We start from the raw sequence: 25,838 nt of genomic DNA on the forward strand, positions 1-25,838 counted from the left end.
TCGTGGAAATCCCAGTCATACCCACGTGGATAAAGTCCCTACCTGTGGATTTTATCATCAACTCCCTTTGAATCACAATGAAATGTGGACACACTGCAAAAAGCCAAAATTTTTAAATAATTTTAAAGTATAGAGTTCAATTGTTTTTATAGCCACTGTGTCAAAGAATAGAGTGTATTTCATCCCAATTTTATTTTATGTACAATAAACTAATTGTGATTATAGTGCTGGTTCAATTTATCTTTTTTTTCCCTTTTCATGTAACATCAAGAACACAAGTTGTCTTTGAAGATATCTTTTGCAATGTCTATATAAGATTCTATCACAGAACTACACCATTTTTTAAACATTCTCCTATTAACTTGACACTTAGGTGTTTTCCAGTTTGGGACTATTGCAAATAAAGTTATGATGACTATCTCCATTTATAAAATTTTGTTCAAATTTCCAACAACTTTCTAAGAATAAACTCCTAGAAGAGGTGTTACAGAGTCAGAAGATTTTAAGTTAAGGTTCTTGATCCATATGGTCTAAGTGCTTTCCAGAAAAATAAACCATTTTCTACAATCCAACATTAATATAAGTGCCCAATTCACTTCTGGGGGTATATTTTTAATGCAACTTGAAATTTTTAATCTGTCATAATATTTTAATATCAGTAGCTGCCAAATTTAGTCATAAGGCTAATAGAGTAATTTCCCATAATATTTGTATATCTGGCACTGCTTTGGGCCAAAATGGTCTCCAGATGGATTCTCAGTCAACTTTATCTTAACTATCGTCTTTTCTTTTCTCTCTGTCTGTCCTCTTAGTCTGGCTGGTAATTAAAATTGGCCAGCAAGAGTTTGGCAAGTTTTAGTCGTGCTGTAGAATCTGTGCCAGTCTCCTGCCGTAGTAAACTCACATCAGCAGACACACTGGCTGGAAACTCCTCCTCTTTCGTCAAACTCAAATAATAGTCTTCCCAAGCATATTTCACCAGAATAGTACAATCTGGGTGTTGTGAGGCCCTCCCGTGACAGGACACACCAAATGGACCTTCCCGGAAAAGTGTAGTCCTGTCCAGACGTGCATGGTCATGTCAAGTCACCTTGAAGCCTAGACTTCTCTCAGGTCCTTACACATGTCTACACAGGCACTTCACCCCTCTCACCCTGGATTCTCCCACGGCATTTGTGCAACTTTGAATTTTTGTAGCTTGGGGAACTTTGAACAGGCCACTCTTCCCACTGAATTATGAAAATTTATGGAGAAGAAGAGAGTTCCCCCAGTACTGACTTGAAGACTAACATGCAGCCAAGTGTGGGCTGTTGCCACAGCCACACACAGCCTGTAGGAACCATCTCTGGGGCCCTGGGGACCTGTGTTTGCAGTTTGTGGCAGATGCCACTAGATGGTAGACTTGACTCCTCTGAGGTCCTCGATCCTCCAGGCAGCAGGATAAATCCTGAATGAAACATCAGGTTTCCAAGACTATGACCTTTAGCACATGTGAAGGTTTAATCTACAAGACTGGTTCCTGGGAGATACGAGACACCATGTGTCACCTGAGCACGTATTTTAAACAGATTCAAGAATCCAAGTTTAGCATAAGCCCGAGGTACCTATGATCCTGCCCCTCCACAAATTTCCACCTCCCCAACTCCCCCCAACACCCACCCCCCCACCCCACCTCCCCCGGATTCGCCCTCCCCTCCTGGCCCCCTCAGTGGGGAGTCAGAGCTGTCTCCTTCCACCGTAGGGAGTTAGCTGGTCCCCACCCCGCTTCTCCACAGCCGCCAAACAGGTAGGTGGCTTTGGCAGAGCCGTGATTTTCTAACGATGCAAAAGTTTAGACATATTTCCCCTGTGAAAACCCATTTAAACATATGCAAAGTTTAAAACCATTTTGAAATGTGTTTCTTCACACAATTTCTCTTAGCCTTAAAATATCCTGGAAGACAAGAACCAAGCCGAGTGTTCACATCAGCACACCAGCAAGCGCTGGAGATACAACCCGACAGAGACGCAAGCCAGGAAAAAAAAAAAATGTTGGACCCATTTAACTCAAATTGGATGAAGAGGAAATGCCACCACCTACTAGTGTGAAACTCCCTTGGCTCTTCCTGCATTCTGAGAGCCGGTCCCCAGACATGCGCACTCCCGGTGACCGGAGGTGCCGGGACAGCGGAGGGTGCAGACACCACCAAAGGCCCTTTCTGGCTCCAAGGGACAAATGTAAGCGCTCCCACAGATCACCGCTTTCAAAGGAACCTCAGAAAACTCAAAAGCCAATCTTCCATCATTGAGATTACATAACTAGTCCCAGAAAGGCTGGGTGGTTTGTCACAGGTTCTGCCACAAGCCAACGACACAATCTAGCCTCCTCACTCCCCACCTGGAACTCTTTCTAGCCTAGCACCCTGGGACCAAGACCCACAAGTCTGTTCCTCTGTTCAAACACAGGATCCCTAAATGTAACCACTTTTGGCAAGCGTAACTGAACTAATTATATCTGAAGGCTGCAACAATTTCCCTTCAGTGGGTCACTGTAGTCTCAGAATGTTTACGAGTAACTCTTCCAAATGATCAACTCCCCGTTAAAGTTTCTTTTCCGATCTCAGGTATCAGCCAAGTTGTCAACCGTGCAGCCAACTAACTCCAGTAATTTCCCCCAGAGAAACGCAGGCAAGACAACAATGTGTCATGTTCATTCATCATTTGTCAAGTTCTATAGAAAATAACGCAAAGAGGGAATTACGAGGCAAAACCCAGCTGATCTGGTTCAGGCAACCACATAACAGGTATCTAACTTCCTCTCTAGCAACAAAAACTGAAATTTGGGACACAAAGCAACGGATCCAATTTTGAGCCTTGAGGGAGATCATTACAAGTCATATAGATCCGAGCAAAATGCTTCCTTCATTTGTGCTATAATATTGGCCCTTGTGACGTATCTTAAGTCAGCAATTAGAGGCCACAACTGTGGAAATAGTGAACCACAAACCACAGAGTTGTCTGAAGACGACTAACCTCCCACCGTAATGATTCTCATTAAAATTCAACACAAGGATGACAGAGACAAATAAGTCATCTTCACTAATCTATTCCAATCATCCCTGCAGAGCAAAGCAAATAAAAACAAATTTCTTTTCTAGTTGCTTTTAGAGGGTCCAGATTAAAGGAACCAAGAAAAGTACATCCTTAGATGCTTTGTAGACACTATATTGGCTAATTCTGCAAATATTTGAGTCCATTTCCTACAGGCTTTAGAGCAAAATGCACGAGGAAATTTCTTTTTAAAAAGAAAAGAAAGAAAAACTCTGGGAAATTCTTCCTTATGGAGAAGGAAAGTTCCTGGTGGACAGAAAAAAATATGGCAAAGGACAGATCAAAGCCCTCCATGAGTTCAGATGAAACCTGCACTGCTGTCAGCCCCACAGTAACTGGAAGAGATACACCTGACTGGGTCTAATTCAGAATTAAGAGAAGTGAGGCTCGGAGATGGTAAGTAACTTGCTCAAGGCCACAGAACAAAGATTCAAATCCCCAGGTCCACAGAGTGAAGGGACTGACTATGAGAACAGGACAATAACGTAGAATCGCCAATTTAATTTGATCGTTGCCAGTCCTAACCCTGCCACACTTTTCAGGAAAGGCTTACTTTGTCTCAGAGCAGACCAGTATTAGCGGAAGAAACCAAACCAAGCTCTCAACCAAGAAAGCAGAAGAAAAGTGATATTCCAGAAGAAAAAGGAATATAACACAAAAAACATGCTCTGTGGCCTCTACAAATATCCTGGCCAGTGGTCCTGGACCACAGCTGTGCATCAGAATCACCCAGGGGTGCTCCTTTGTTAATACGTTGCTCAGACACCACCCACTGTGGTTCTGATGTGACAGGTATGCAGTAGGACCCTGGCATCTGCATTTTTAAAGCTCACCTAGAGCCCACCTAATGTGTAGCCATGGTTAAGGATCACCAATGGAGATGGGCAGGAATGTTTTTCCCTTTTGCCTATAAAGCAAGATATGCCTTACAGATGTCTGGTTCCGGGTCTCAAGGAATGACAGCCCTTTGCTCTCCTACAATCTGAGTAGCTTTGGGCAAATCATTTAACCTCCCTAAGCCTACTTTCCCATCTGCCTGCTAACAGCCAGCTGCGGAGAACACATCTCATTCACCTCGGTTTGCCCAGTGCCAGGGCCTGGATGGAACCAGCGTTTGATAAAATGTTTATTGTTGACGCAAGTGAAGCTCATTTTCTTTCAGTAAACCTTTTTATTGTAGGATAATTTCGGATGCACAGAAAAGCTGTGACAAGAGTACAGAGAGTTACCATACATCCCATAACTGGTTTCTCTTATAACTAACATCTTACACTAGTATATGCTTTTGTCACAATTAATGAATCAATATTGACAATTAAACCAACTACAGTCCATTCTTGCTTCAGGTTCCCTTAGTTTCTTCCTCGTGCCCTTTTTCTGTTCCAGAATCCCATATGACAGGCAGCCGTTATGGCTTCTCAGGCTCGTCTTGGCTGTGACAGTTTCTTCCTCAGGCTTCCCTTGTTTTTGATGACCTTGACAGTCCAGAGGAGTAATGGTCAGTTGATTTGTAGAACATCCCTTAATTAGGACTTGGCCATTTTTCTTGCGATTAGACTGGGATTACAGATTTAGGGAGAGGAAAACCACAGAGGCGCCATTTTCATCACATCATGTCAAGGGCACATGCAACTAACATGACCTATCACTGTTGATGCTGACCTGGCTGAGTACTTGTCTAGCTGCTCTTAAGGCTGCCCTCCTCCCTGCCTTGGCACACTGTGTTCTTTGGAAGGCAGTCACTATGCACAATCCACAGGTAAGGAAGGGGAGGAAGGCTCACTCCCGAGGGAGAAGTACATCCATGAATTACCTGAGATTCTTCCACACAGGTGACTTGTCTATTCTCCGCCATTGACGGATTGACTGATCTGAAGTCCTCTTTTCGAGTCAGCTGTGTGAACGCCTCTCCCACAAGACATAAACTCTTTCTCTATCCTAATAAGTGGCCAAGCCAGAACCTGGGTCTTCTGATTCCAAGTCTTATGCCTCCCACTACATATCAACCACTGACCTATTCCAATCCCTGGAATGATCGCTTTTGCTTCAGGGGCCGTTAACTGATGAGGGAACTTCAGCTCATTATCACCTGTGATCCTGCTATCAATTTAAATATCTGTGTCATCAAGATGAAATGCATAAGAAATAAATAATTCTGAACAGTTCTGGAATACCAGATATTGAAACGCATTCACATTTTGTAAAACTGTTGTATGTCACAATACTTTGAAACTACCTGATCCAGATACACTCTCCAATGCAGGATATTAAAATCACTTAAAAGAAGAGTGATAGAGATTAATATGGTGACAAAATTTACACAGAGCCACCATAAGACGTGCCCTTCCAGGAAATCCCCAAGAGACATCAATGGATGCAAAGAGGTAGAGAGAAGGAATTCATTTTTGGTGAAACATCATTCAAATATGAAGAATAGTCATAAAGAGAAGGGCTGTGGGCATATTGGGAATCTGTTGACTTCATTCTCAACAGCTACTACCCCTTGTTCTGAAAATAGTGTCCCAGTTTCCTTAAGAAAAGCCCTCCTTCCAATCTTGGTCCATGTGGTTTGACTGGGGTTAGTCCTGTGCTGGACACGTGACCCAGGCATGGACATTCAGCAGAAACCAACCCCAAGCCACAATGATTGGTTCAGAGACGCACATGTGACCCAAAGAAATCGACCAGAGCTAATCTCAGAACTTTCCAGAGCAACTGGAATGAGAGGCTCTCTGTTCCCTTGGGGTTGCTAGTATGAAGGATGGTGTGAGCCCGGAGCTGCCAGGGGACACCATCTGGAATTTGAGGATAAATTCAAAGCAGAGGAAAGCAGGGCCGACAGAAGAGGAGACTCGTGGCCCAGGTGATGCTATTTGAGACCTGACAACACAATGCCTATACTTTTCAGTCACATAAACCTACAGACTTCCAGTTGCTTAAGCTATTTGAATTGAGTTTTCTGTTGCTTGCAGTCTAGAAAGTTCTAATTAATAAATACAGTGTGGAAGAACTCTGATCTGGTCTGGTTTTTAAATCTGTCCCATCTTTGTTTTTCTCATCCATAAGACAAGAAAATTTGATATAACTTAATCACGAAAGTCCTTATAGGCGCACTTAATGCATTCCTATTTAAGACACTGTAGTGGGGCAGGGTATACCTCAGTGGGAGAGTGTGTGCCTGGCATGTACAAGGTCCTGGGTTCAATCCCCAGTATCTCCATTTTTAAAATAAATAAATAAAAACTTAATTACCTCACCCCCCAAAATAAAGGAATAAACAAATAATTTTTTAAAATAAAAAAATTTTAAAGACAAAAAAACTAGAATAGATAAACAAGATTACACTCTATAGCACAGGGAAATATATACAAGATCTTGTGGTAGCTCACAGTGAAAAAAATGTGACAATGAATATATGTATGTTCATGTATAAGTGAAAAATTATGCTCTACACTGGAATTTGACACAACATTGTAAAATGACTATAACTCAATAAAAAAATGTTTTAAAAAAAGACCAAAAAACTAGTAAGACACTAAAATGTCTACTTAATAAAAAGTAAAATACTGCATTGTACTTCTGGTCTGTTTATATGCATGCAAACAGACAAAATTCACAATCATCTTAAAATTAATACTTCTATTGTCTTTTAGCTATGGTCAACCAAATTACTGAATTTAATATTATAAGTGATTATGCAAGTTTACTATTTTAATAAAACTTATTTTATCTTTAGAGGTTTTCGCTAAGTTAAAATACAAAATTATACTTTTACCAGTTATTTCTGAAGGTGTTGGGCAAAAGCATTAAGCCGTGCAGGAAAACTGTTTCTGATCCAGATGAAAATGTTTTTTACATTATGAGTCCATCTGAAAACAATGGCCTGCCTATCTAAGATGTCTCTAAATCGCCAAAAAAACGACACAATGATTACAGTTAATATATCACCATTCTAAGTATTCCTCATAGTCCTCAACCGAATGGAACGTATTTCAGAACTGGGCTCAGCACTTGTACAAAGAATTGTTCTTACAGATTACAGGGTGAGCAGACCACCATGATAATGTGAAGCAAGCACTACATTTGTAGACAGGAGACTCCTGTCCCAACCATCTGCTGTGTAACCTTGGTAAGTCTCCAAGAACCTCTGTCCACTCCGGTCTCCTCATCTATCAAGCAGAGGAAATGCCTCCTCCAGAGAAAAATGAGAATTAAAAAAACCTAGAGGAAGGAAGCGCAAACACAGCCAGGGATGTAAGTAACTGAATATTGAGCTTGAATTTGAATGCTCATAAGAACACTTATTTTGTAAATCCCCACCCACACCCCTGCCCCAGAGGACTGTCCTTGGTGTTTGGAATGTCTCAGCTTAAATGCTTTGGTGAAGAGAGCCCTGGGCTCTGGATGGGGAGATAGCAATATTCAACTCCTGACTCTGACATTCATCTCTTTGGCCTTTACTTTCTTCTGCAAAATTAGAGAAAGAGCCAAAATGAATTCTAGGATGACTCCAAGCTCTAAAAGTCTGCGAAATGTGTTGCCATCTATCGGTTTGCAAACTCAGGAGCCTCCAGGGTGAAATCTGAAACTGACCCTTGAACCATGAGTGCAAGGCAGACCCCTCTGGTCTGGTAGGTGGCAGGTTTAATAAGCAAGAGAACTTAGGAGGCTTGTCTTGGGTGGCTGCAGGACAAGCAGATCTCTATATAAACCTTATAGAAAATTTATATAGAGTCACATATTCAGTCCAGATGGTCTCCACATCACATTGCCCCCTCGAGGCTATGTCCTTGAAAGTAGCTCTCACTACGGGAACGGTAGGCAGAGGCACATGCCAAGGACAGGGGAGGGGTGAGGAGCCATCGATGCCCAGGTTGAGCCAGCGGGTCAACTAGCATCAAGTCATTTCAGTAACCTCCACATCACTTTAATCCATGCTCAGAAATTGCCAGTGAAAGGGTGAATTCCTTAGATTATTAATCTTGCTTAGAAAACCAGAGAATGCCATCTCCTCCCCGCTCGCAGTATTCTACAGAAACATGCTCCAGTGTCAGACGGTGAGTAGGACAGGCCTGGAAGATTCCAAGTCCTGAGAATGGAGGGACAGGTGGGAAGCAGAGGTTCACAATGCGCCCTTGACCTAAGGATTCAGTTGTCTCGTAAGCTTCTCTGAGCCACAAACTATCCAGAGTTGCCACAACTGCCAATTCCCTGAAGGCGGATGGTTTGTTTGTTTGTTTTGTTTGCTTGTTTGTGGGAAAAGGCTGTGCACTAGGGGCTGTACTGAGCTACTAAAACAACAAATTCCCACTCGTTTCTGAACCACAGTGCCCAAGTCCCAATCCCTGAGGATGTTACCCAGGTTCACACTGCAGGAACCAAGTAGCCTGGCAGTGGTTGCTAGGCAACAAGTGATCTCCAGCCCTGCAGCCCCGCTGGCCCATCAGCAAGCGCAGGGCCCCCCACTGCCCACTTGGATTTCCCACTTACACTGAGCTCATTAAAACCTAGCAATGTAAGTGCTCAACATAAACCCACGTGAGCTAGTTCCTCAACAAGCAAGCGTGCTCAGATGGTATCGCAGCCCACCGTGCCTGCTGGGGAGGCCCCTCTCCTCCTTGTGATGTGCTGAATGTGTCTGATGGGTGCCAGGGCCTGGAGAAGGGGACTGCCCAGGGTATCTGAAGTCACCCAACCAGATGCCAAGACCTTTCTCACGCTGAATGTGGCCACTTACGAGCTGGATGGCCTTGCATAATTTTTTTTCAACTTTCTGGCCTCAGTTTTCTCCTCAGTGAAATGAAGCAACTGGACCAATGACACCTAGGGCCACTTATTCACAGTGGCTCACGTGCCTCTAGCCAGCTGTCTAATTAATTCTCCCAAAGGAGCTCAGCAGACCACAGGCTCTAGAATGAGGCCTGAATGGAGGGGCAGCGCTCAGGGACCAGGCTGAGCTGGAGAACCGAGCTCTCCAGTGCACAGGCCTTCCTGGGAGGGAGCCAAGGGAGGCTGAGCTCTTTCATGAAGAGACGATGGAGCTAAGCAAGTTCAGGGTCAGAAGAACTGGGGCCACAGACCAGGCCAGGAATAGAGTGTCTGGGATGCTGCATGCCCGGGCAAGGACAGTAGCAAGAACAATCTGCCATATGAATAGCGGCTAAAAGTTACCATCCCAGGGACGATCCCGGGGCTCAGTCTGTGCAAGAAGCTAACACAGATGGAAGTGCATTTGGCAATTCCTCAAAAAGTTAAATATAGAACTGCCATGTGACCCAACGGTTCTATTTCTAGATATAGACCCCAAACAATTGAAAATAGGTATTCAAACAATGCCTTGTACAAGCATGTGCATAGCAGCACTGGTCACAGTAGCCAAGAGGTAGAAATAACCCAAATGTCCATCAACTGATGAAATGACAAATAAAATGTCATAGATACAGGCAATGGAATATTATTCAGCCATAAAAAAGAATGAAGTGTTGATACATGCCACAATGTGGAAGATGCTCAAAACATTAAGCAAAGTGACAAGCCACCCACATACAGTCACATACGATACAAAGTATCAAGAATGGGTAAATCCATAGAGACAGAATGCACATTGGTGGTTGCTAGGGATTGGAGGGAAAGGGCAACCACTGATTAATGGGGACAACCCTTTTAGGGTAATAAAGATGCTTTGGAACTAGAGAGAGATACTGATTGCACAACATTTCAAGTGAACTCAGTGCCACTGAACTGTTCACCTTACAATGGTTACTTTTATATTATGGGAATTTGCCCCAATAAAAACAATTTTTTAAGGTAACATGGATCCCATGGAAGTACTTGGAATGGTGTACAGTACAGGCCACATGGAATTATGAGAAACCACAGGACCCTTCAGGACTTTACTCTACTGCAACACACATAGCAGCCACTGACGTGCCTTTGTATGCATTAAGGATCTTTCTAATGCACTGCGGTCAGGGCCGTAAGAATAGGACTCTCTGGTACACATGGATCTTTCCAGGTTTCTGTTCAGGGGTTTATGTCAAGAGGCAAGCAGGCCTTCATTGGAGGGTCCGCCAAGGAAGCAGGTCTTGGAGGGGAGCCCGTATGAGAATAAAGACTCTATTCTCCCGGAAAGAAGACCCACCTTCACTGAGGAGGCCTTTTTCAAGGGATCTACGTGGAAAAGGCAGGGAGAGGAGAGGCAGGGAGCCCAAAGACACAATCCCTGTCCACAGCCTGGTCACCTACTGCCGTCCACCTGCCAGACAACACCGCCTGTGAACCATATTCCTAAATATAAGGGAGAAAGAACAAAGCAATCACAAGGCCCCGCAGACTACTAGGAAAAGCCCAGGTTAGGAAGAAGGGCTCTCGGCCTCTCCTAAATTCCCACAGGCTCCGCTGCGGGAAAAAAACCTCTTCCAAGCGTACAAAACATCCCAAGTGTCCCCTGAAGGTGAGGGAAACAAGGGAAAACTCACATAAAGGATTTTTTAAGGTGTCAGTATCATCTTGAGCATCATTTTTTTTTAACACTCTTAAAGCTGAACATAATATCAATTTATTTTTCCTTAGGAAACAAAAAGAGTGATTTCCCTTCCAGTCAGTATAGCCCCCAAATCCCCGCCCCACCCCATCCTACCCACTCTTTGTAAAAGAAAAACATGATAATATTAAATTTACTTCTCTCCAGAGACTGTCTTTATTCCATTGTATATTCTTGCCTCCTTTGTCGAGATTAGTTGACCAAAAGTTTGTGGGTTCATTTCTGGGCCCTCTATTCTGTTCCATTGGTCCACATGTCTATTTTTGTACCAATACCCTGCTGTCCTGATTGCTGTAGCTCTGTGGTATTGTCTGAAGTCTGGACGAGTTATTCCTCCAGCCTCTTTCTTTTTCTTCAGTAATGCTTTGGCAATTCTAGGTCTTTTGTGGTTCCATATAAGTTTTATTACGATTTGTTCTAGTTCTGTGAAATATGTCCTGGGTAATTTGATAGGGATTGCATTAAATCTGTAGATTGCCTTGGGCAGTGTGACCATTTTAACAATACTGATTCTTCCAATCCAGGAGCATGGGATATCTTTCCATTTTTTTAAAGTCTTCTTTAATTTCCTTCACCAATGGTTCTCCAGCTGAGAGTTTATTTTTAAGCCTCATGGAAATGCAAATATGAGTTCTCATTTCTCTGTCTCTTTTATTATTTCTCTCATTACGAGCCTTTTCTACAGAAATAAAAGAATTTCCCTTTGCATAACCAAAAGAAAAAAAAAGAAAAACCAACAGCCAATTTTTTAACAGGGAAAATGAAGATAGAGAACCACAAAAATCCCTGATTAAGAGAAAAGAGGTTGTTCTCAGGGGCAAAGTGCTAAAAATATAACATGAAGATTAAAGCATAAAGGAAATTTGCATTTTGCTGAATATTAAGATGAGCTTTTTTCTGCCCAAGCCTGGATGAAGAACACTTTTTGAAATCAGACCATTACACCATCAAGAACTTCTAAGAAATACTCTATTATCCAATAATGCCATTAAAATTAACTTGGTGATTTTCACAAAATACTAAGAAACCCATGCCAATTATTACAAGGAAAATGTGCTGAGTAGTTCTTTAAAGAAAAATAAATGAAGCATCTTAATAAATCGGATACAGTGTTTCAGGTTCAAAAGAAGTTAAGACAAATTACAAGTATTTAAATATATGATTTAGAAAATCTATGCCAGCCCTTCTTAAAATAGACATAAACTGGGACTATGTTTAATTGTACATTCTAAAGAGACAACAGCGACAGTCCTATCAATATAAATCTTGGCCAAAATTGAATTTGTCAAAAGAAAATTGGATAATGCTCGAAATATTGTACAGTACAGTATTGGTATCAAACGTTAGAATTCTAATTAAAATTTACTGACCCCCACATTGATGAGTCTGGCTAAATAACTAAAAATTCTAAGTTTCTTAAGGGCAAAACAATGAGCATACATGGAGTCAAAAGAAAAAACGAGAAATAGGGAAAAAATACTAACAACACAAAGAACAAAGGGCTAATTTCTTCATTAACAACAGGCTACTACAAGTCAAATTTTTAAATGAGCAACTCAAAACAAAATTAGGTAAAAATAAAAATGGACAGTTCATTAAAAATACTCTCTCTCATTCATAATTTTTAAAATGCTGAGAATCAGTGAGATACTAGGTTTCACCTATCAGTTAACACACAAAAATAAAATGTGGAATACCAGTATTGACAAAAATGTGGGTGAATAGGCATTCTCATATGCTGTTAGAAAATAAGCAAAATTGTTCAATCTTTTTGGATGGCAATTTAGCAATATTTATTAAAATGTTTTAATGTATGTAGCTTTCAACATACATATACATACACACATGTCATTGCATATACATAACATATAGTCATTGCAACATCATTTATAGTGGAAAAGTGGGAATAGTGTGCCTCAGTAAGGACTGAATACATAAACAATCATAGTGGAATACTATACAGCCATCAAAAAGAACACGTTTGCAGTGGGGTGGATACAGCTCAAGTGGTAGAGCACATGCTTAGCACGCATGAGGTCCTGGGTTCAATCCCCAGTACCTCCTCTAAAAATAAAGAAAGAAATAAACCTAATTACCTGGCTCCCAAAAAACTAAATAATCACTCTTCAAAAAATATCTTTAGAAAATTAAAAAAAGAACAAGTTTGCTTTCTGTTTTAAGATGTGATAAGATGTTCAAAATAGATTAAGAAAAAAGTTGCAGAACAGTATACCTAGGATGGTTTCATTTCATAGAAAACAGTTGCATGGATAAATGAATATTTACATATGCTTCATATGTGTTTATATGTACAGAGAGGAAAATGTAAAGCTACACACCAAAATGTGAACAGTGATTACTGCAGAGGCACGAAATCAGAAGAAGAAGTGTAGAAAGGGTAAGATAAATTTACCAATGGGCCTTTTTCACTATGTTTTTTTACAGGCTTTTAACATCCTAACACAGTTTGACAGTTGCTCTTAAAAGGACCCATGAAGATGTAAAACTTTGAGCTAAATTAATATTTTAAATGCAAGTTAATAAAATTTGCCTTATGTAATTATTTGTCAAGAATTTTAAATTGCCATTGACGAATCCTTCAGAATAAAGCTGGGAATCAGGGCAGGGATTAGTTAGGCTTTTTGGGAAAGGTTGCTAGATTTAGCAAATTAAAAAATGCAGAACTCCCAGTTAAATTTAAACTTCAGAAAAACAATGTGTAATATTTGGGACACATAGAAAACAAAATTCACTTTTTTCTGAAATTCAGATTTAAGTGAGCTTCCTATATTTTATCTGGCACCACTATTTTAGGGCAACTTCATGGTCCCAGGCTGGTTCTTGGTATATGTGTTAGTCCATACCCAGAAGTCCCCCATGCATATAACTAGCTTCTTCTTCCTCTGGGCCAATGATTATTTTATTGATGGAAGACTTCTTTAAGAATCTCATGAAACTTGTGAGCCATTCCGCAGAACATATGCATACAAAAGTTGGCATCTCAGAACATAGTCTTGAAACCATCAGAAGATTCCAGGTGAAGAACCCTAGTTTCTCTCTAGGTATGTATGACATGCTTTGCTGATTCTTCAAATTCTATGTCATCTCAACAAATTTAAAGGACTCACACAATCTGACTTCAAGACTTACTCTAAAAAAAAAGGCTTACTCTAAAGCTATAGTAATCTAGATCTTATGAAATCGGCAAAAGTTTTGATATATAAAGTCAATGAAATGTAATAAAATAGGTCCACATTTATACAGTCAAATGATTTTCAACAAAGGTGCCAAGATAATTCAGTGGAGATAGACAATCTTGTCAACAAATATTTCTGGAACAATTGGATATCCATATGCCAAAAATGAATAAAAACTACTCATACACTGAACTACATACAAATATAAACATTATCTCAAAATGGGTCAAAGACCTAAACACTAAACAATACAGTTCTACAAGAAAACACAGGAGGAAATTTTTGTGATCTTGGATTAAGCAAAGATTTCTTAGATAGGACACAAAAAGGCACAAACTATAAAAGAAAAAGTTGATAAATTAGACTTCATCGATATTAAAAACCTGCCCTTCAAAAGACACTGTCAAGAAAATACAAAGACAAGTCACAGATTGGGAGAAAATATTTGCAGGTCACATATGGAATAAAGGATTTGTATCCAAAGTGTAGAAAGAATTCTCACAACTCACTGAACAACTACTTCATCAAAGAAAAGGTATGGATGGCAGATAGCAGCTTAAAAAACAAAATGTTCAACATCATGGGGGAGGTTATAGCTCAGTGGTAGAGCACCTGCTTAGCATGCACAAGGTCCTGGGTTCAATCCCCAGAATCTCCACTAAAAAAATAAATAAATAAATCATTTAAAAAACAAAAATAAAACTTTTTAAAAAGTGCTCAACATCATCAATTGTTATGAAAATGCAAATTAATACCACAGCGTGATGCCACTATACACCCATTAGAATAGCTAACATCTAAATCACCAACAATACCAAGAAGTGACAAGGATGCAAGAAACTGGAACTCTCATTTAATGATGATGAGAATGAAAAATGATACAGCCAAACTGGGAACCATCTTGGCAGCTTCTTGTAAAGTTTAACATGCACTGACCACATGACCCAGCAATCCCACTCCCAGGCACTTACTAAAGAGAAATGAAAACATATGTCCACTTAAAGACCTGTATGTGAACTTTTATGGCAGCTTTATTCATAATCACCCAAAACTGGAAGCAATCCAAATGTAATCAGTTGGTGAAAGGATAAGCAAAACTATGGTACGTCCATACAATGGAATACTACTCAGCAATAAAAAGAAGTTACTGATACATGCAACCATATGAATCAATCTCAAGGGCATGACCCTCAGTGTGCATGTTGTGTGATCTTATTTATATGATGTTATGGAACTGGCAAAATTATAAGCAAAGAACTCAGACCATCAGAGGCCATGGGATGGGGCTGGGAGAGGGCTGACCACAAAGGGGCATGAGGAAATTTATGGAAGTGATGAGCTCCTCTATATCCTGATTGTGGTGACAGTTACACAACTGTATTTCAAAATCATAGAAGTGAATGCTTATTAGAAGGGTAAATTTTCCTTAATTTTTAGAAAAGAGTCTGAAAAGTCTTTGTGTAAGGAATAATCGGGGAGGTCAGCTGGAAGTTAGAGAGTTTGGTTTTCATGTTTCCTATATAAAGTCTTTCCTTTCCTGGGGAATATACTGACAATATATTTAACATTTTTCCTGTTCTAATACATTCTATTTTGCTTGAAAATTAAGGTTGGGATTTTGCTCCAAATAACAAATTTTGGCAATCTGACCTGAACACTGTGAGAAACTGGCAATGATCCTTACTGGGCTGTCCTTTCACTGAGTGGTGATCAGCCCATTTTGCACAGACTCTGGGGTTCTGGTTTCCTGTGGAAGAGGCACCAGATCCTGCTCATCTCTTGTGATTACTTCCACTACAACATGCCTTCCATAAAGGAGTTTCAATCTGCCTCTGAAACCCCAAAGTAATTACAAATGCTCCTTTAAATTAACTACAAGCAGCAGTTAAGTGCCAGCATTGAAATTCTAAACGATGTGCTAGCTTTCAGGAACTGTTAGCAAAAGATAGCAGACATTTCTCTTTTCAAGTGTCTTTTTTAAGTACACTTACTTCATTGCTCAAATCCTCACTCTTTTTCAAAAGCCCTATGCCATTCCTCTCTCTTAGGAAAGAAAAACCTTAACGTTACACAAACCCAAAGCATCCCTACAGAAACTAAAGCTGCCAGGACTGGACCTGCTACCAACCTTTCCTCTCTGATTCCTCTCCAGCCCTCACATTGAAGGTCAGAAACGTGGAGCGGTTGGAGGCAAGTGCAGCAGAATTCTAGCAAAAACACTCTACTCAAAGCCACAATGCTGGGGCCCAGAGTCCAGACTCCATCCCTGAGCTGTAGGACCCCAGGTGAGTTTCCTTAGCTGCACAATGGAGAGTAGTATCCACTTTTTGAAAAAGAGCAGTTTGTGTGCACAGAGGGCCAGCTCTGGGCCAGGGCATTACAAGTTCCTCTCTTTACCCTTCCAACCCTCCTATGAATGAATGAGGAACTGGGGTTAAGAAAGCTAATACGATAAACAACAAGGTCCTACTGTAGAGCATAGGGAACTATATCCAGTGGCTTGCAGCAACCTGTAATGAGAAAGAATATGTATGTAAAACTGGATCACTAGGCTGTACACCAGCAAGTAATACATTGTAAATCAACTATACTTCAATAAAAAATAACAAGAAATGGATTAAATAGTAAATAAATAAATAAATACAAACTACTTTCACAGGAAAGAAAGAAGGAAAGGAAGGAAGGAAGAAAGGAAGGAAGGAAGGAAAAGGAAGAAGAAAGCTAATAAGCTTGTAGTGACTGAGCAGGGATTCTAAACCTTTAAATTCATACTCAGAACCTTCAGAGCTAACATTTCCTTTCCCTACTGCACATGCCTCCCCAGAAGCAGACTGTAACTCCACTGTCCAAACATATTAAACCAAGGCTGTTATGTACAATGAAAAGTTAAAGTCTGTCTAGGATGACTCTCAAGATTTAAGCAATTTGAAGACAAGAGCTGTTTATCCATCGGTGTATCTCCCACGAGTCCAGCCTCAGCACTGGGCTCTAGAACCTGGCTCCAGACACCCCTCGGGATGAAGGGACGGAAGGAGGGCAGGCTTCAGCTAAGTCCAATAAATAAAAGTGGAAAAATAAATTCTTTCCACCAACATTTGCTGAAATAGTCAGCCAACCTCTTCCTTCGTCACAGGCCAGATAAATATTTTCAGCTTTGCAATTCACACCATCGAATCCAGCTACTCAGCTCTGCGGTTGGAGCACATAAACCGATGGTACTTAAACAAATCGGTGTGGCCATGTTCAATAAAGCCTTATTGATGGACATTGAAATTTGAATTTCATATCATTTTCATGCATCCCAAAATACTCATTTTGATTTATTTCCAACCATTTTAAAATGTTAAAACCATTCTTGGCTGGGTGTCTGTCTGCTGTCTGGGTGCCCAGTGCTCCTCTAGTCCTCAAGTGTGTAGTCCTGGCTGGGGCCCTGCTCTGCACTCACTCACCCTGGGGAGTAGGGAGGGGCGATTTAGAGAAGCCCCTCCTCCTAAGGACAACTATGCTAAGACTCACATCGTGATAGTTGACCGACGACAGGTCAGCATTCAAATAAAGCAACAAATGATTCCATAAAAGCCTAGATGGCCAGCACATGCTCAGTTCACACTGTCCTCTTTTTTATTGAAGTGTAGTCGATTTACAATGTCGTGTTAATTTCTGGTGCACACTGTCCTCTTATTATTGTTTCTGGCATCTGCCTGGTAAAAGGGATACAAAGGAAGAACTAATGGAAGTGAATGCTGTGGAGAGTCAGCACCAAAATCCACATTTTCTAGCATCTTATACATCACAACCAAAGAAATGAATCTCTACTGATGGAATTTTAGTCTTCTTGAGAATCAGGTAGGAAAGAAATGATTTTTTTTTCAGTCCAAGGGAAAAGCATGAAATAAACAAGACTGCTATTATAGATACGTATATGGCTTCCTTTTATTAGGTGTCCCCTATGGGCCAGTCACTGGGCTAGATACTTTTCTAAGCCACAACAACCTTCAAGGTTGGCATCAGAGTCCCCTTTTGACAGATGAGGAAACCAAGCTGCAGAAAAACTACTTACTTACCCGAGGACACTCAGAGCTGGATTCCCCCCTAGGTCTCACTCCCATGCCTGGACCCTTAACATGGCAGCACGGTCACTCATCAGTCTCCTTCATGGAGACTTCAAATCCGCTTTGAGATACAAAACCTTGGCCATTTGAGGAGAGGGTAGGCCAGAAATTCCAGGCCCTTCGAAACTGGATGCTTTTGGACGAGAAGGACCAAGAGCAGGTGGGACTGTCTTCTTTTTTTCTGCCATGTGCTTCTTGCTGTGCAGGCTATGGGGGGAGATGACAAGAGCCTAGCGGGGGCTTCTCAACCCTGGTCACACAGTAGACTCACTTGGGGACATTTAAAGATCACAGGTGTCCAAGCCCCAAACCAACCAATTAAGTCAGAGCCTGGGGGACGGGAGACAGTGGCACCCGGGCACTCATTTTTGTTAAAGCTCCCAGGTGACTCTGACATGCAGCCAGTGTAGGTGAAGGGAGAAGGGGGAATAAGGAAGAAATTCTATCCACAAAACTTGACTGTGCTGTTGGACTTTCTGTTCAGGGGGCAGATTCTATAGTCCCCACCCTTGGGTTAAGCAGTGCTGACCACAGCTGTCCCCTAAATCGGTAAGACCTAAAAATATACTCAGCATTCTGTTTTCCGACTCAAACATCCTTCAGCTTCAGATAGGTTTTCTTTCCTGTTTGATGCTTGAGAAATGAGGGCATAAACAGAACCATTCTGGATGCTATGTCACATGAGAGGCTTAAACAAAAGAAGCTAAAGGCAGAAGTGTGATTTTTGTCAGGTGGCCAAGCTGAGAAAAATGATGTTTCCTAAGAATGTACCAGAAAAATAAAATAAGAAAATCACTCCATTTTAACAGTACTGAGAAAACCAACCATTCTTTTCCTTTAGTAAAATTGTTCAAAGAATTTTGACAAGACTTGTTCGTTTATTTCAAAAGAAAACCTCACTTCACTGAGAATTTTCTGAGAAAGTATTCGTCTATTTCCAAATAAAAAGAATTACATATTTATCAAAATTTTAGTACAATAAAAATTTTCCATTTTTAAAACTGATGTTGTAGCATAACTCATCCTACTAGGGAGGAAGAGCTGAGTCTCTTCATGGAGGGAAAAGAATCACAGAAACTGAATAAACTGCTGCAATCACATTTTATATGAGAAACACATAATCCTTTCCCTAGTCTATACTTTGTATTTGTGCAACATTTTACTTTATTTTCAAAACGTCTTTAAAATTCATTCTCCCAACTTTTTTTATTAATTGCATCTTTTCTAAAAAGAAAATAAGACAAGCATTATTAGTCCACTTTGGAGATATAAAAACTGAAGTTCAGGGATGTTCAATTACTCTCTCAAGGTCACAGAAAGTTAATGGGCTTCTATTAACTGGCCCTGTTATTTTTAGCTGAGAGAGAAAGAAGCAATGTCCCTTGACATCTCAGCTAATATAGGACATTCTGCACAAGTGTGTGTGTGCATGTGTGTGTACGTGTGCAAAAAGCCCAGTAGAGAAGACCGAGCTGTGCAAGGAGCTAGAATTGTTTCTTTGTTAGCAAACTTCAGCCAGAAATGGATTCATCTGAGGCAGAACCATTGTTTCAAGTCAGCATGTTTAATCAAAGAGAGGATTATCGAATCAGCTTAGTGGGTAAAACTGCGTACACAAGCCCCTTTTTTCTCCAAGTGCAGAAATCGACACATTTTCATTCTAATCCCAAAGGATAAGATTCCTAGGGAACACGACATGAAAAACAAACAAACAAACAGGTGTCTGATTGCTTGAATATTTGGCAAAGAATTATTTCATTAAAACAAAAAGGCTTTACAAACAAAATAATACAAATGTAAATCATCTTTACATCTTCCATCTGTAAATACCTTTGATGGAAGGCCCCATGGAAGGAAGGACGGCTCACCGGAAAAGAAAAATCTGTCCAGCAGCTGCCACCTCTGATACCTGCCTGCTTCCCCGAATGAACCAGAAAGAGAAGACCAACGGCCTCAATTTTTTTTAAATTTGAAATGTGACATTTCTGCAAACCCATCAGAAATATGTGTGTTTCTTTTATTTCGTGCCCACATGCTTGTCACCACGGTGAAAATAAATTCAGCCAGGACCCAGAATTCTAACCCCAAGAGAAGGGCCTGCTTGGTGGGTGGCATCAGAAGAACTTGCTGTGTCTTTGTCATTCGTTGGCTTTTCCCTCCACTGGGCACAGCCATGCAAGCTGTGTTTGTCTGAGAGCAAGACCAGACTCAGAAATCACTCTGTCCCCTGTTTACTGATAAGACTCAAAGAGGTTACAGAGCCTATTTTAAGTCTCAGCTAAAAACGACAGGGCCAGGGCTGACTTTCATCTCAGCACCCTTCACACTCGACAACTTACATCAAGCCAGCTACCAGCTACCTGGTTCAAATCCTACACTTACTAGCAGGGTGACCTTGGGCCGGTCATTTAACTTTTATGCACTTCATCTAAACAATGGGGATGATGACAGCACCCAGCTCAGAGGACACTGCAGGGACTGGTGAGCCATTAGGTGTAAAGCCCCTGAAACAGCGCTGGCGCATGTCAAGTGCTTGAGAAAAGCATTAGTCATTATCAGCAGCAGCATCGTCAGCAGCATCGTCATCATGTCTCTGTAGATGAGATTTCCACATACATTTTTAGAATCCATTGAATCCTCATGACTTAATATGTTTAAGTGTGTCAGAGGACTTAGAAAGATGCATCTTAAGATGTATCCTAAGCACGGGCAAGGGTCTGCATGGTTTCAACCTCTCGCCAGCACCTAAGGAAGGAGCACCTAAGATTTCTCATCAGCTTGCCTAGATGTTGGCAGAAGGGGTAGAGGGACAGGGGAGGCTTAAAAGCTGTCAGCAGTCAGACATCAAAAAAACAGAATCAGACTCTATTACCAGCCCTGTGAGGTAGAGCCCATCCTTGAAGATGAGGAAACTGAGACTCTTAAGATCACCTGTCACGGCAGCTCAGTCTCAAACCCACATGTTCTCCCTTCACACCACGCAGTCCCCAGATCCTGTGAGTTCCTGCCGCCGGCTGATACAATAAGCACTGCCTGGACCCATGGACTTGCCCTAATGACAGTCAGCTGACCACACAAAAGCTGAAGACCCGGGCAGGGTAGAGCTCAGTGGTAGAGTATGTGCTTAGCATGCATGAGTCCTGAGTTCAATCCCCAGTACCTCCATTTAAAAATTAAAAAGGTAAAAAAAAAAAAAAAAGCTGAAGATGGCCTTAATCCATTTTAATCCCATTTAGTGATTCATGGTTTTCTTAATTGTTTCCACAAAAGAAGAAGGGGTGGGGTGGAAGAAAAGAAAGAAAAAGAAAAAGAAAGGAGAGGAGGAAGAAAGGGAGGGGAGGAAAAGAAAAGAAAGAAAAAAAGAAAAGAAACTTCAGAGTTAGATTTGTATGTTTCCATTGCTAATATTATTGTCTTTGTAGTTGGGGGGCGGGGTGGTGACACTTCCTGCTTCCCCGTACAGGCAAATTTCCATTTTCAATGTATCCAGTGAGCGTGAGGTTCTGTTTCAGCAACCACACTGTCTGCAACGGCTAACATCCATTTCCCTTCTCTGTAAGTGAGTATGTGTAAGGGTTTTTTCCCCCCGTTTGACTTCCCTATTGATGGCCTTTCCCCCGCCCTCCATCGAAAATGAGCGTCTCAAGTGTTACTGCAAGATCATGAAAGATTAAGTTAAAATGATGAGGAATCAATTTTTTATGGGTTTATAAGGCTCTGAATCATCTCAGTCAAGTTCTTCTGGGTAACCAAGCCAGATCAGGTTCCAAATTTGCTAAGGTTTCCCGTTAGAATTACAGTTACTCTGGCTCTCTTCAACTCGGAACTCACAACACCCAGCATTGCTTCTCCCCAGGTGATAGCGTTCACATAGCTAAGACTGTCTCAGATGGGAGCTAGAAGCCCGAATCTGTTTTGAACCGGTTGGTTCTGCAATATCTGTGTATTAGTTCATGACTTGTGTCTGAATGAAAACATTATATGTCCACCACTTAGGGACAAAAAATATTTATACTGTTCTGTGAGTCATCTTTAGGAAGCACTAAAGAGGTCTTTCTCTTTCTCGAAGATTTTTCATACCTATTTTTAGTCACACACACAAAAAACCTCAGAGTTGGGTTAAATTCCCAATCTCCAGTCTTTCTTCCCATTTACTTAAACTGATGCATACCCTAACGTACCTTCTCCTGCCCATCCCTACTACATTCCGAGTCCAAATCAACTACTTCTTTCAAGGATGGATTTCAGACATGTAAATATAATAGCAGTTTGACAGAAGCACTCAGGCAACTCATTTCTTCAGTAAAAGTCATGTAAATCATCAATCAACAGGGGAAATTAATAAGCAAGACTTTGTCCTAATGGTCGAATGGCTGTAATAGGCATCTCCCCAAAGAGCCCTCCTGCCCCAAATCTGCTCCACATGGTCACATGACACACACTCATCATTATCATCCTCCTCCTCCTCATTCCCTTTGTGGGAATTAAACCTTATTGGAACCAATTAACAAAGACGAAGAGATAGATCAAAGAACCAGACTGACATTGAAAACATAGATTCAGTTCGATAATTTGCTACTAATGAGAGAAAAAAACAAGATTCTAAGAAATAGCCCAAATTCTGTCAAGGTCGAGTTTCTCAATCCCATTTACTTCTGTTAAAAAAAATTGAAGCCTATTTATTACATTCCATCATATCAAATCATATCATATCATATGTGGCCTCTTCCCCACAGAAATAAAAGTGCATTGGAGCATTTTCAAAGTAACTCTTGGGGCATTTAATCAAATTTATATGAAACAAAGTTTTCCAATCCAAATGTAAGAAAGAAAGCATTGGTTCCCAGATATATTCCACATTCACTTGGTTTAATACAATCGTTTCAGATAAATCCATTATTTGCCTGCCCTGGAATAGAGACTTGGGGATTTTCTACCTGCACACACAGGTCTACCAAATAGCCTATTTAAAATGTTGACGTTAATAGGTTAGTAGGTTTGACCCGAGCATTCACAATCCAGCCTCTTTTATTATCATCTGCCAAATTCTCTTGAAAATCCCAAATCCACCAGCAGCAGCTGGCCATCTCCCATCCCTTGCACCGCCCCACGGCTTCCTCGAAGCCTCCCAGTGCCCTGCTCACGCCCTGGCTGCTCACCTCAAACGTGCGCCTCCAGGGGCATCCAGCCGGGAGGGTGACACACCAAGCCCCACTCACAATGTCCCCTCGAATGCTTCCTACTGCTCCAACACTTCGTCCTAAGCTCAGAAAGGGCTGGTCGCAGGCCGCGGGTAGCCAGCTGACCTCTCGGCCTCGGCTTCCGGCTGCCTTGGTAGAGCCCTCAAAGGTGGAGGATAGGAAAGAAAGTCCCGGACCCTCTGGCATGGAGCACGCCATTTCCTGCCTCCTATACTGCTCACCCTCGACACACGCAGGGTCAGCGGGACAAGGAGCAGTGGCCATCTGGACACTGAACATCCCGCCAGGGACGCTCGGAGCTGGCCCCTCTGCCCTGCCAGGGTGAGCACAGAGATCCGGCTCTAACGGAGTGTGGCTCCGCCCGGGCCGAGAGGGGCGCGCCACTTGGTGGCTAATGGTCGTGCCAGGAGTACCAGGTCTAGTGTGGCTGCCGGGCCCTGGAGTGGTGCGCCCCGAGAGCCCCGAGCTGACACGGTTGGAGAACTAAAGTGGACAGAAAAGCGACACTTGTAAGGTTGGCCAGGGGTCTGCATCCACGCGGGCCAAGAGTCCAGACCCATCCCCTTCCCGAAAGGGTAGAAGTTCGTGTCAGGCACCCTGGAGAACCGCGCTGGGCAGCGTGCAGTGCCGGGCGGGGAGAGGTTTCGGGTCCCCGGCTGGCGCCCTGCGCCGCGCCCGCCGCGTCCACTCACCTGGCAGTTGGCGCCGGAAAACCCGGGGGGGCAGGTGCAGCTGTAGCCGGGCTCGCCGGCGGGGGCCGAGGACTGCGGGCCGGGCGCGGGGCGCTGGGTGCACACACCCCCATTCCGGCAGGGCTGCGCGGCGCAGGGGCCCGGCACCAGCAGGGGCGCGGCGGGCACCGGACTGGCCAGGCAGCCGCTGTGGGGCCCCGCGCCGAGCAGCAATAGTAGTAGGACGGGCGCAGGCAGCAGCTGCGCGCCGGGCGCCGGGGCGCGGCGGGGCGGCATGGCCGACCGAGCGGGCGCGGAGCGGGAGCCGGAGCTGAGGCGCGGTGGCGGCGCTGGCGGCGGGAGCGGCGGCGCTGGCGGAGAGAGCGGCTCTGCTGGGCTCGGCGCCTCCTGCAGCTGCGGGATCCACGGTTCCCGGGGCAACGGCGGGCGGGGCCTTTGGGGCGGGGCAAGCAAGGGGGCGGGAAAAGCGGGGGCGGGGCTCCGGACTGGCTTGGGAGGAAAGGGGAGTGGGGACCCTTCCCCACAGGGAGTTGGAACAGGAGGAGCAGAAAGGCCGTCAAGGGCTTCCAGCCCTAAGACGAGCGGTCAGAGTCGTGGGTGTGTCCAAAAGACCCTGAGGGTGGCAGCGCGCCTTGGGGGGAACTAGACGGGGCTCGGGAAAGAAAGGGGGTGGAGAGGTCAACGCAGGCACGGGAAGGACTGTATGGTCTCCAGGTCAGGAGCAGCAGGGCGCCCCCCATGGGCGGGACAGGGGCGGGCAGCCGCCCTGCGCGACGAAGGAAGGGGTGGCCCGACTGGCAGCAGCCGCCGGCGACCTCTTGGCGCAGAATCTGTGAGACCGCAGCGGGGACCGGCCTTACTTCATTCCCCGGGGCTGCTCCTTCCCCTCCCACAACACTCCCCCAGCACACACAGTCCTCCCCGCGCCACCTCCAAACAGGAGCTCCCGGACACCCGCTGATCCGCTCGGCTTGCTAGGAAGTGACCTTGCGTCTGAGCAGCGGCCCCGGGGCCCTTGTCCTTGGTGCTGACCGAGGAGTCTCCCTTCTCGCGGGCCCTCTCCTGAGGGCGGAGCCGGCCGCGCACTGAGAAATGTCTGACTGTGGTGTGAGAGATGTGAGAGGCCTCGGGATCAGTGTCTAACCCTGCCGTTGAACCGAGGAGGAAACTGAGGCCCAGAAAGGCTGGACGGGAGCCCAGTGGGTCACTTGACTCCCAGCCAAGAACGCTGTCATTCTTTTGAAAGAGCAGTTCAAAAGTGCAGGTTCGCGAAGGCCCTGCCAGGGTTTACTATAGAGCTCTGTGTAAAAGGAACGTTCACCGCGACCTACTTAGGAAGGGGGGCGGGCAGGGGGCGGGGGTCTCCTCTAAACGTCTGGGTTAGGCTGGCTCGTGCTTTGACAGCCAAGGAGGTCAGGCTCTGCTGAGGAAACGCAGCTCACCTTGTTTCCCGTCCAACCTTTCACGACCTCTACCGGTCAAGACAAGGAGGAAAGCATGAGTTTAGGTAAAATTTGGGGGTGGGGCACACAAATACAGTTTTGTAAAACCTGAGCAAAAAAGAAAGTCGAGACTTTACATGAACCCATGCATGAGGTGCCACAGAGGAGCAGCCAGGGGCTGATAAAAGTCTCCAGTGAAAACAGGAGCCAAACTGCACAGCCTCTCCCAGTCACGCTCTGACATAGGTGCGAAAGTGTCAGGCATTTGTGACTTAGGCGATGCTTAAAATTCATGTGGCCATTATGAGAAATCACTGAGAACCAGACAAATCTGCAGGCAGCGGGGGAGTTCATATTTCCAAGTGAACCCAAACAGTTCTTACATTTCCCTCACACCTGCTGTCTTTTAGCTGTGACCTCCTCTTTAAAAAAAAAAAAAAATCTTAATTTTGTACCACACCAGCACCCTCTGCTGGTACTAGCCTCATCATCCAGGTGTTTCTTCCACTTTCTGTGCCTCTGGAATATGCATTCTTTCCCGAAACTAACTTCTTTTACCTT

At 43.4% G+C, this 25,838-nt stretch overlaps 1 protein-coding gene across 2 annotated transcripts in view; it reads right to left on the bottom strand.

The window, feature by feature from the left end:
- Positions 1 to 24,219, bottom strand: part of DNER (delta/notch like EGF repeat containing) — a 264,365-nt gene extending 240,146 nt beyond the window's left edge. Inside the window, exon 1 of one of the 2 annotated variants that reach the window (XM_074364443.1) lies at positions 23,836 to 24,219. In XM_074364443.1, coding sequence (XP_074220544.1) covers positions 23,836 to 24,111 — 276 coding nt within the window. In that variant the 5' untranslated portion in view covers positions 24,112 to 24,219. Of the gene's footprint in view, positions 1 to 23,101; positions 23,473 to 23,835 lie in introns of those variants that run through there. The other variant, XM_074364442.1, reaches the window with a different exon arrangement.
- Between the last annotated feature and the right edge of the window lie 1,619 nt (positions 24,220 to 25,838).

Source organism: Camelus bactrianus, chromosome 5 (assembly GCF_048773025.1).
Source record: "Camelus bactrianus isolate YW-2024 breed Bactrian camel chromosome 5, ASM4877302v1, whole genome shotgun sequence".
In the NCBI taxonomy this organism is placed as follows: domain Eukaryota; kingdom Metazoa; phylum Chordata; class Mammalia; order Artiodactyla; family Camelidae; genus Camelus; species Camelus bactrianus.